Here is a 13,095-nt window from a genome sequence, read left to right as displayed (position 1 = left end):
AGGGCATTGCTTTAGTCAGAGGATATACACAGAGGTATTTAATGTATACAGAATTGAAGATCTCCAGCTTTTTGTTTGTGAGCTCAGTGTGCAAGTACAGGTATGGGCGCCCTTATCCGGAAACCTGTTATCTGGAAAGCACTAAAGTATATAATTGAGTTTTCTTTTACATTATTTACCTTTCTTCTGCAATAATATAACAGTACCTTGTGGTAACTAAGCTGCATGAGTCCATATTAGAGGCAAAACAATCCTATCGGTTTATGTGATTTTTAAATGATTTTAGCAGCCTTAAAGGAACAGTTCAGTGTAAAAAGAAAAACTGGCTAAATAGATAGGCTGTGCAAAATAAAAAATGTTTCTAATATAGTTAGTTATCCAAAAACGTAATACATAAAGGCTGGAGCGAACAGATGTCTAATAAAACCAGAATCCAACTTCCTGCTTTTCAGCTCTCTCACTCTGAGTCAGCGACTTGAAGGGGGGCCATATTGGACATAACTGTTCAGTGAGTTTGCAATTGATCCTCAGCATTCAGCTCAGATTCAAAAGCAACAGCTATGACCCATTTGCCCTCTCCTTCAGTCACTGATTGGTTACTGCCTGGTAACCAATCATTGGAAACCAAGAGAGCTGAAAAGTAGAAAGTACTGTTCTGGCTATTATGTCACACATCCAGTCACTTTAGCCTTTATACATTACATTTTTAGCTAACAAACTATTAGAAACATTTTTTATTTTGCACAGCCTATCTATTTACCCAGTATTACAAATCCATTTTCTGTATCAGGTCCAAGCATTCTGGATAATAGATCCTCTACACGTATTGAGTTCTGCAATGTGATGCCTTAAACAATGTTCTGCATATTGATTACCGCTTCCTAGGTAGACCCAGCTATTATCACAAAGCTATATACCTGGGTATAGTTCACCCCCTACCAAGTTCCTAAGTAAAGAAAATTGATCAATGAATGTTTTTATCAAGTTTTGATTTGGAAGTTATCAAATAAAGGAAAATTACTAATCCGCACACCTATGAGGTTATACATCTTAAAATGGGAAGCACACAGAGTAGTCTCTTTTTGGATCAGCTAATTGCAGACTCTTGCAAAGAATAAGATTTCTATTTGTTTGTTAACATTTTACTTTAATGAACTATAAATGTTATTAGCAAGTACAGTTATGGGTCCTGAATGCTCAGGGCCTGGAGTTTTTAATTTACCTTTCTGTTATTTGGATCTTCACACCTTAAGCCTACTAAAAAAAAATGTCAATGTTAATTAAACCCAATAGGCTGCTTTTGCCTCCAAAAAGGACTAATTATATCTTAGTTTGTGTCAAGAACAAAGTACTGTTTTATTATTACAGAAGAAAAGGAAATTTTTAATAATTGGAAGTATTAATTAAAATGGAGTCTATAGGAGATGGTCTTCCCTTAATTCAGAGCTTTCCGGATCCCACACCTGTATTTATGAAACGCCTAGCTTTATAATTAAGAAAAGATAACATACAAACAACATAAACCGATAAAAGAGATTCATTGGAGAGTACCCAGCTTGGAAACATTTATAGGTTGGATTTACAGAATTTATACAAGCTCTTCGGGATGTGTTTGTTATGAATATACTAGTTTACAGCATAAAACATCCTGTCATTGCCTTATGTGCTTGTATATTAATTTGCTCTCTGATAAAGAGCCATCTGTCAGTGAGGTTAGACTGGTGAATGCTAAACCAGCACCCCACTGTTCCACCGTTTCCTCAGTTTCATTGTCTGTAGAAACCCATACTGCACTAGGGAGCCGCACAAAATATCTGGGATCCTCAGTTTAAAAAAAAATAACTTCAGCAGTAAAAATAAATAAAATAAAATATGTGGGATAGAGGCAGAAAGTCCTAAGTAGCAGGAACAAGCAAAATATACTAATTTCAGGGATGTACTGTATAGAGTAGACTATAAAATCTGCATTTTAAATCAGCTAAGCTCCAGCTTAGGTTAAAAGTCACGGTCTTACCATAACACTGTGCGGTTGTACTGGTTGTGTAATTCTTCCTCAGGCACCAAATAGGTTAGGAGTGCTCCTAGCATTTCACATTTATACATTCTACAGAGATCATGTCGCAAAATCATTATCAATAGGACGTGTTATAGCAATGCAGATGCTGATAAACAAAGAGACTAGTAATATGCGGGTCAACAAATTGTTGCACCCGACCCAATACCAGTGAATAATGAACCAGGATGTACATAATGAACCAGCATGTAGAGGAATACTTGCTAAGAAAAGGTCTCTGCACCTTACTGTATGTGCAAAAACAAAATAGGAGAGCTCCTCCAAATGCATGTGGGGCAACATAAATGATGTAAAGTTGCCCGAAGTTTCCTCCTTCATGGCCGTGCTACATATGTTTCACATGATAGCCGCTGGGGGAGCATGTGGAGGAGACTAGCAGCCTACAATGTTTTGCCGTTGCCCTAAAAATGATATTAACATTTTCCTGTAAAAACACGTACCATTTTAAGATTCTTCCTTGCCACAGTCTTGTAAATTATAAGTAATAGGGCAGCTATATATATATATATATATATATATATATATATATATATATATATATATATATATATATATATATATATATATATATAATATCAAAACAGGGGGGTTGTGGGAGCACTCTAAAGGCTTTAAAGTATATATATATAAGTATAATAAATGCTATTGCATATGTACCCAAAACAGGGGTTATTTTGTTACAAAGTTATGATCATAACCCCTGTTTTGGGTACATATGCAATTAGTGTGTTCCCACAACCCCCTGTTTTGATATTGTATATTTAGCCAGGAGCTGTGGCATAGCTTCAGTGGTTGTAGCACCCATACCCCCCCTTTAAACTAGTGGTGATCCTATGCTTTTAAAATTGGGCGTTTGTTTGGGGAATATCTCTCCTTTAAAAGCCTGATTACTGGCTGGGGAGGATTTAGCCCTCAGTGAAAAAACAGCGTTCAACGGACATTGATTACAGGTAATGCTAAAATGCACATAAAAAATAAAACAAGTTAGGGACCGCCATTCGGGGTTTACCATGACGTGGTATGGTGGCTTATCAATTTTATGATCATAACTTTGTAACAAAATAACCCCTGTTTTGGGTACATATGCAATAGTATTTATTATACTTATATATATACTTTAAAGCCTTTAGAGTGCTCCCACAACCCCCCTGTTTTGATATTATATATATATATATAAATATATATATAAATATACCCTTTAAACAAAACAGGGATTGTTTGTCCATATATTGCAATATATTTAAGCTGGAAAACTATGTCAAAGTCATCCCATATCTGGCCAGTCCTACGCTCAATTTTCATCTGATTCATTAAGAATTCTATTGCTTCATTATACATTTTAAAAAGGGACTACGTTTTACCTGCAACTTAAATATATTGATAATGAGTTGAGTACAGAGGACCTCTTGTATTTGTACTCATCTGCACAGAGATAATGCCAGAACGTTTCGGGGGCTAACCGCACCGTTTTTCAAGTGTATCTCCTCTATTGAGTTTTACAAACAAATAGTCAAATGATATTTTTCAATCCTTCACATCCACAAATAGCGGAGCCAACGTCACTGGTAACCCTGACGCAGCAACGCAAACGACACAGAAGCGAGTGACTCGGATACATCCACATATTGAAGGGACTGAAGCCATATTGTTGGTTGGCAAAATTCCAACCTCCTGACATTAGTTAGATATCACAACATACAATGTTACAAGTGTATATCTAAATACAGAATGTAAACCAAGATGTTATATTAACCAGCAAATAAATGCTAATCAAAATCCTTATTCAATCCATTGAGGCTCAATGACTTCAGTGTATCCATTGTACCTCCGCTTTTTTTAAAAATCATAATCCGGTCACCTCCTCTCTGAGGCTGAGGAGTATGTTGAATGACCTTAAACCTGAAGTCTTCAGCAGTAAAGCCCTTTTCAAGACAATGTTTCTGAACATCTAAAACAGTTTTTAAACATTGCCTTGTAAGGCCTTGATCTGTGTTAATAGCCTTTATTATTAAAAGGGATCCACTAGTTTGGGATTCGGACAAATCCTTCATGAAAGATTCAGGTTAATCCCGAACCAAATCTGACCCCTAATTTGCATATGCAAATTAGCACCAGGAAGTGTTAACACACACAGCACACACAGCACACAGTTAAAAAAAATGTTCACTTCCTCGTTTGTGTGACAAAAAATTCATGTGACTTTCGGATTCAGTTCAGCCAGGCACATTGATTCGGCCAAAACCTGCTGAAAAAGGCTCAATCGTGAACCGAATCCCTAATGATCACAAACCTTACATCACACTCTTTATAAATTACTCTGTAACCGTGACTTGCATATGAGAGCAGTTAATAGGTGACCAAACCTTCTGTTTGTTTTGTGGCACCAATTCATGTAAAATAAATATTATCCTTTATCTGCGGTGTGTATCTGTCTAGTAAAAGTACATAATCCTTTTCATTCAATAAGGACTAATAGAAAAAAAGATATTATGCTGACTTAAATACAAAAATGCCAACTAAAGCAAAATCAACTGTAAACATGAAAAGCTGGTAAAACTTACATAGCAGGGCCAGAAGTAATTCACAGATTACTGATGCAATGTTTTGTTTGCTTTAATTGTCAAGGGAGTGTTTTTAAAGGGACATAACATTGATCATTGATAGATTAAGAAAATAATATGCAATTTGTAGGGTGTTCTCGTGCCTGTGTGCTGGAATGTACAGTGGCATTTAAGATGGTATTTTAATATTGCTATTCAGAGGAGCAATTTGTGGGCTGTGAAAATTGCAAAATTTGCAGATAAATAAATCGCTGGATCCTCAGTCTTTTATAACACTCTCCCACTATAAACACTAAAAAAAGGGAAAGACCAAATTGCTGAATAGTAACTTTCTCTTTTTACGGAAACACGCAGCCTGGCAGAATCTGACATAGACAACGTTTCCCATTCCTATGAAAGGATAATGGCTGTCAGCAGGCACAATCCCTGTGCAGCAAATGCCTAATGGGAAACAATGGATCTCAATTGTCCCTGGGAGTTACAAATATCACTGGGGTTTGGCCTAGCTTCAACATGTAATTTGCTGATTTTTTCCATATGATATGGGCATGCTGAAGGATGATTGATTATTGATAAAAGATTATCCTTGGACAATACGACAGATAGCCTCATATGAAGTAAGACTATTTGGGACAACAAATCCTCCCAAAATAAGCATTGCTATTTTGTGCTTGAACTGGATGAAGTCTAAAGCCCCTAAAACGGGCCATTGGGTCAAGTGTGTGGATATGATTTAAAGGGATACTGTCATGGAAAAAAAATTTTTTTTTCAAAATGCATCAGTTAATAGTGCTGCTCCAGCAGAATTCTGCACTGAAATCCATTTCTCAAAAGAGCAAACAGATTTTTTTATATTCAATTTTGAAATCTGACATGGGGCTAGACATATTGTCAATTTCCCAGCTGCCCCAATTCATGTGACTTGTGCTCTGATAAACTTCAATCACTCTTTACTGCTGTACTGCAAGTTGGAGTGATATCACCCCCCTCCCTTTCCCCCCCCCCAGCAGCCAAACAATAGAACAATGGGAAGGTAACCAGATAACAGCTCCCTAACACAAGATAACAGCTGCCTGGTAAATCTAAGAACAACACTCAATAGTAAAAACCCATGTCTCACTGAGACACATTCAGTTACATTGAGAAGGAAAAACAGCAGCCTGCCAGAAAGCATTTCTCTCCTAAAGTGCAGGCACAAGTCACATGACCTGGGGCAGCTGGGAAATTGACACTATGTCTAGCCCCATGTCAGATTTCAAAATTGAATATAAAAAAAATCTGTTTGCTCTTTTGAGAAATGGATTTCAGTGCAGAATTCTGCTGGAGTAGCACTAACATGTTTTCTGATGACAGGAACCCTTTAATGTGGGGATTGTGGCTAGGAAGATATTGACAGGACGTAAAGCAGTAGAATGTGTAAATAAAACTTATAATAATGAGCGGGTATTGGCTGTATCGGTTTACAATTTTGTTTGTCTATATTTTGTTACTGTTTATTTAACAACATTGCTGTTTATACGTAAATGTATTTCATTTGTGTTTTGTAAAAACAAATAGAAAAAAAGTGAAATTGTTTGCATTGCTGCTAAAATGAAAATCAATGCTTATAGCTAGTATATTATGAAGAGGAATTTATCAACAGTACTTACATGATCGCTTTTGGATTCTGCAGCATACAGGCTTTTGGTCCAAATGTGGTTACTGGGCAGGGTCCATGCATGGATCTAGTTCGCCTGAAAAGAAGAAACCAGACAAATTAAAGAAAAGGAAGATGTAGCTCCTACTATCATTATACCAACAAATATCAAAAACTAACATTTGGTTTTTCTTACAGCCCTCATAAGATAACACGCACAACTATAATATAAGGATTTCTTAAAGGGACCCGACACATTTATTATTAATATTTTCTTGCTGAAATTTGCTTAATGCTTAATGGTTAAGGTAGGCATAAAGGGGGTAATGTAATAAAATGTCTATGTTTGCTACTTGTCTAGTGTCCCATAGCAACCAATCTGCAGGTAGCATTTACTGGTCAGCTGTCCATAACCAAGCGTCTGATTGCTGTGTTGCTATGGGTTACTAGATGCGGGCAAACGTAGGCCTATTTATTACATTTCCCTGAAACTATTTGTCTGCCCAGGATTAAAGCATAAAAAAAAAAAAGTTCCCATTAAATTTAATTAAACGTAATCACTGTTCAAATACATAGTTGTCACCATAGTAGGTCACCAACCCTTTTGCCATGAAGTCCCTTTAATCACATACATATACATTTTACTAGGTTGACGTTACTCAAGATTATTAACATGGGTACTGGTGTAGGCCTGCAGCTTGGTCTAATGACTGCATAGTATCTGCTAAACCACTTTTCAATATTGAATTGTATTAAATATTTGCAGCTAAGTGTTTGTATAGATGAAAACAGCTATTACAATCATATTACTTACTAGGAAAATAGCTATACTTAGCTATATCTAGTATAAACATTATTGGCACTTTCTGATGTGGGCCCTCCACTGTGGAAGGCCCTGGGCCAATACCCCTTTTGCTTATTTATTAATGGGGCCTTAGTTTTAAAAGAATTTACAAAGTTTGGAAATCTGGTACTTGGAGAAGCATAAAATACTCACTGCTTCTTCTGCTGCACAAAAGCAGTAATATTATTTGCATTTTGTCCTTACAACTCTTTTTGTGATCACATCATAATTACATTTCCCCCACAAACAAGAAATGCTGTGTAAATACCCTAATGAACAAGCATGAGTGTGAATAAGGGTACTGTACATGTGTTTTTCTAGAAAAATACTAAATTAAAATGACTTTTGATAACCGCACAGGTTACAACATTTACTACAACCTGGGGGAGAAGTGCAAAAGCACTAAGGGGTGCAAGAGTAGTGTGGTAAGTATAGGCCCCCATTATGGCGTGTGTCTGCTGCCACTACCTAACTTGGATGTCTGAATAACAAATAAGTTAGGGGATTGGAAGGGGACCCCTACATGCCATCTCCCACCCACCCCTCATCGGTACAGAGATGCTGATTGCAGGCAGTGATGGATAAATAGCAGTGGCCACACGCTTTGTGCTTGGAAACGGAGTACACTGACTTGCAGCATTTCAAAGAAAGTGGAAGGCAAAGTGCAAAGAAAGGTCAGCTTGCACCCCTATAGTTAATACAAAAACCTGGCAAAACTTTGCCCATACACAACTATACCTTTACGTTCGGCTTTTCCTTCCACGTCTCGCCAAGATAGTGCAACTACAACATTCTAAAAGAAGGACCAATCCCAAGCAGCAATTTACTGCAAAGTGCTTTTATTCACACAACATGTTTTGGGTGTAGAACCCCTTTTAAATGTGTGAATTTATACAAAAACTTAATTTAAACAAGCAGCATCAGAAATGTACACTCTCTAAAGCAGACCACAATCTAGCAGCACAGAGCCACAAATAAGAAAAAGCAGTCATACTTACTCAAGCACTTTGCTAAAGCTCTCATTACAGATGAGGCTCAATTAGACAATGATGGGAGAACATGTAAAAGCTAAAAAGGAACTAAGCACTACCAATATTGAGCAATATTCTATGTACTCTATGCAATGTGCATGTTTACATGGAAACTCTGAGCATTTCTGAATAATGGGGAAACAGCCCAAACTCGAATTTCTAAAATATTGGCGCCAATGACACAACAATGATGCAGTTGCTTAATTAGCAGTGAATATTGGCGACTTCCCTCATTCTATATATATATATATATATATATATATATATATATATATATATATATATATATATATATATATATATATATATATATATATATATATATATATATATATATAAATAAAATAGTGGTGAGCACAACTTTCCCTTGTTTGTTATAGTTATACAGGAGCAGTGACCAGCTCCATGTTGTAGCTCCCACCCCTCCCAGCTATAGTCAGGTGATCCCACTGGTATCTAATAAAGGGCAGCCAAGTTTGGGAGTTTTACTTTGAAAGCAGCTTGTAAGTTGCAGGTAAAACTTAGTCCCTTTGTAAAATGTATAATTAAGCAATTGAATTCTTAATGAATCAGATGAAAATTAAGCGTAGGACTGGCCAGATATGGGATGACTTTGACGTAGTTGGCCAGCTTAAATATATTGCAATATATGGACAAACAATCCCTGTGTTGTTTAAAGGGTAAGGCATTTTTCAGTAGCAGTATGCACAAAATGTCTCTGTCTTAAATATATTGATAATGGGTTGAGTGCAGAGGACCTCTTGTAGTTGACTATATGTATTTTGTGGTCACACCCTCATTGCACCCCCGCCTAATGGTTTTTAAAAAATAGTGGTGAGCACAACTTTCCCTTGTTTGTTATAGTTATACAGGAGCAGTGACCAGCTCCATGTTGTAGCTCCCACCCTCTCCAACTATAGTCAGGTGATCCCACTGGTGTCTAATAAAAGGGCAGCCAAGTTTGGGAGTTTTACTTTGAAAGCAGCTAGTAAGTTGCAGGTAAAACTTAGTCCCTTTGTAAATTGTATAATTAAGCAATTGAATTCTTAATGAATAAAGCGTAGGACTGGCCAGATATGGGATGACTTTGACGTAGTTGGCCAGCTTAAATATATTGCAATATATGGACAAACAATCCCTGTGTTGTTTAAAGGGTAAGGCATTTTTCAGTAGCAGTATGCACAAAATGTCTCTGTCTTAAATATATTGATAATGGGTTGAGTGCAGAGGACCTCTTGTAGTTGACTATATATATATATATATATATATATATATATATATATATATATATATATATATATATATATATATATATATATATATATATTCAGATAGAAGAATGAAGCAGCACACGATTCTTTGCAAAAGTGTATATTACAGATATAGCATCAATACAGCGACGTTTCGGGCAAGCTATATGCCCTTTATCAAGCCATAATTTATGGCTTGATAAAGGGCATATAGCTTGCCCGAAACGTCGCTGTATTGATGCTATATCTGTAATATACACTTTTGCAAAGAATCGTGTGCTGCTTCATTCTTCTATCTGAATATTTCTAGTGGGGACGTGACGGGGTCCCCCACAGGAGCGTGCACCGAGGTCGACGCTGACTACACTGCTGAGAGTGCTGGGGCACATTTCGATACTATATATATATATATATATATATATATATATATATATATATATATATATATCTATCTATCTATATATTTTTGATGTTGATGTATTTACCGGCACCTGGGCATTCCCTTAGTTCTCTGAGTGCACCTACCCAGTAGTTTTGTTTATCTCTCTCTATAAATGCAATATAAATTACTATTCCTATAACTTGCTTTGAGGGTTCAATTAATTCAGTCTACTAGGTCTCTGGGATTCCACAGATTACTAAAGTGTAGTTTGTGTCATTAAAAATTATGAAAAATCCTTTGGAACCATAAACAACAGGGAGCCGTTACAATCTGTAACAATAACGGTGTGCAGAGTTTCACAAAACACAAACAAAGAAATAAAAGTGTTTTTTTTTATTTCTATTAAATATGTTTTTTAAGTTATTTGGAGTTAGAATTAGCCACCCGATAACATACTAAAAGTTAATTTATAGGTGAACAACCCCTTTAAAAAATTCTGCTATGCATGCGGTTTGGTTCAGGATTCAGCTGAATCTTTCATGAAGGATTCAGGAATCAGCCAAATCCCCAAATAGTGGATTCTGTGCATCTCAAATAAAATAATAATTATTTATATTAATAATAATTTGTTTCAGCATCCTAATAAACCATGTGTGCCTGAGGAGCTGTTTTATTTCTTCAATTGATGCCATGTATGTTTTCCCCTGCAAATTGCACTGTAGATTATTTAAGGCTTTAATAGGCTGTAGACAACGTTTACATCAATAGTACAATCTATCCATGGGCCCTGACCAAGAAAAAATTACTATGCATCAATGCCCAGTGCAGAATGAGGGTAGCAGCAAAAGCTGGTGAGAATTGGTCCTAACATTACTATTACTAAAACAGGACTACAACATTACTCTGCTGCAAAATATCCAGAATAGTGAAACTTAAGAATCATTAAAGGAATTGTTCAGTGTAAAATTAAAAACTGGGTAAATAGATAGGCTGTGCAAAATAAAAAATGTTTCTAATATAGTTAGTTAGCCAAAAATGTAATGTATAAAGGCTGGAGTGATTTGATTTATAACATGTCAGTCAGAACACTACTTTTCAGCTCTCTTGGTTTACACTGACTGGTTACCCTGGTTACCAGGCAGTAACCAATCTGAGACTTGAGGGGGGGCCACATGGGTAATTTCTGTTGCTTTTGAATCTGAGCTGAATGCTGAGGGTCAATTGCAAACTCACTGAACAGAAATGTACCATGTGGCCCCCCTTCAAGTCGCTGACTAACTCAGAGTTATAGAGCTGAAAAGCAGGAAGTTGGATTCTGGCTGTTTTATTAGACATCTGTTCACTCCAGCCTTTATATATTAAATTTTTGGCTAACTAACTATATTAGAAACATTTTTTATTTTGCACAGCCTATCTATTTACCCAGTTTTTATTTTCACACTGAACTATTCCTTTAAGTCGATCCAAATCACTGCGGTACACAGGAAAGCCATTTTGTACAACTGCTTGTGACATTCCACACCTGAATTCCTTGGTGCTCCCTGGTGCTGGAGACGCAGATAAACTTCGGGATTTTGTTCTTCCTCTAATAGGTTTCCCTCGAGTAAAGTCGTCCTCACAGTCACGGGCTGCAAAGAAATGTGTCTCCTCAATTCTCCCACTTTTATCTTTGTTGCACTCTTTGCCCTGGGGTCTCTCCATTATGGAATCTGATTCGTTTCACTCAAGGAGATAAAATTTGCCTAGGGAAAAGAAAAAAAAATAACAAAAATTAGAATTATTAAAGTGACAGGGTAAAAATGTTTTTAGATATATTTTAAAGAAGAGAATGGCTATTTCTGTCCCTAACATAATAAAACAGGAAAATATGGAGTTTCTCATGTGTGTGAGGAAATTAAAAGCTGCCAGGCACCTCTCTGAAGAAAGACTATTAGACTTCAGCCAGTTTTGTTATGGTCAGACAGAGAACAGAGGAAACTCCACCCGCATCCTTTGCCAATGTTGCAGTATACAAGGAAAACAAATGCTGGCAAAATAAAGGGTTGTTTGCAGTGAGTAAACTGATTTAATTAGTACAGAAAGGTTTGTTTTTTTTCCAACTGTAAATCTGTAACTAAGTATGACTCCTTGTGGCTCAAAATACACAAGGAAATGCGGAATTTCCCTTTGAGTTATAAATTGATTAGCCATACAACAGGGCGAGGCCTTCAGCATAAATATACATTCTTTACCAAACTCATATAATAGTTTCATATAAAGCAATACCTTCATGTTGTTTGAAGTTAGTTTGCTATTAGCCGTTCATCTTCACATAAGGCATGGATAACAAATTAATTTCCAACCATGGAAATACATAAAATCCTTATGGCACCGAGTGTTTTGTCCACTGATGTTCTGCTCCAATCTCTTTGGCCCCTTCAATAACTCCCCCATAAACCCCTTTATCTCAAGGCTCATCACGGTTTCCATATCAAATGGTATATTTTCTCACCAAAGATGGCATCCCTAATGTCTGTCCATCAATGAGGTTATGGAATGGAAAGAGCTTTGGTTGATGCTCATTGATCAGTGACACTCAAGCAAATTACTTTGATATATTCCCACTTAAGATAACTCTAATTAGTTAAGTGCTCAGACACCCTACTTTGTCATATTGCTTAATGACCAAGTGCCCAACATTACACGTTGTCCATATAATTCAGGTGGACTGTGGAGACTGAGATGGTCCTGGAACTGTTCACCATGTTGACTACTCTACAACTCTGTACACTCCCTGATCATGGATTTTAGGGACACTGTACATTCCGCACTTGTACAATGACACAACATAACTACTTTATCAAAGTACACAAACCTTAGGAAGATGAGTTATACGTGAAATTATTTGTTAGTCCAATTTTAATTAATCTGGCCATATATGAAGAGATCCGCTCGTCTGTCGACATCGCCAAACGAGCGGATCTTTCCCCGATATGCCCACCAATGGCAGTGCTACATCGAGGTAATCCGAACATTCGGCCCTAGGGCCGAACGATTTAATTACAACGTGGAGCAATGGGCTCCGACGGGTTGGTCGGCGGAAGAATTAAACCTTCCCGATCGACATCGTGGCCAGATAACGATCGGGAAGCCCATCGGAAGCCCCCATGCACGGGCAGATAAATTGCAGAATTGGTCTAAAGGACTGATATCGGCAGCTTTATCTGCCCATGTATGGCCAACTTAAAGGTTAGATTCAATGTTCTATGGCAAGTCATATGTGTGTTTGCTAGCAGTGAATCAAAAACGTCATGGGGTTGTTGCACATGTGGGCAGAG

The 13,095-nt window shown here is 36.9% G+C and overlaps 1 protein-coding gene across 5 annotated transcripts in view; it reads right to left on the bottom strand.

Moving 5' to 3' along the window:
* The window catches only part of nadk.L (NAD kinase L homeolog), a 43,118-nt gene that overhangs the window by 17,055 nt on the left and 12,968 nt on the right, over positions 1-13,095 (bottom strand). For 4 of the 5 annotated variants that reach the window (XM_018224633.2, XM_018224632.2, NM_001096371.1 and 1 more), the window contains 2 exon segments: positions 11,301-11,520; positions 6,285-6,368 (listed from right to left, as the gene is read on the bottom strand). In XM_018224633.2, coding sequence (XP_018080122.1) covers positions 6,285-6,368; positions 11,301-11,479 — 263 coding nt within the window. In that variant the 5' untranslated portion in view covers positions 11,480-11,520. 5 annotated transcript variants of the gene reach the window in all.

Source organism: Xenopus laevis, chromosome 7L, assembly GCF_017654675.1.
Source record: "Xenopus laevis strain J_2021 chromosome 7L, Xenopus_laevis_v10.1, whole genome shotgun sequence".
Classification (NCBI taxonomy): domain Eukaryota; kingdom Metazoa; phylum Chordata; class Amphibia; order Anura; family Pipidae; genus Xenopus; species Xenopus laevis.
Note: the sequence above shows the minus strand (reverse complement) of the source record. Positions and strands in the feature narration are given on the sequence as shown.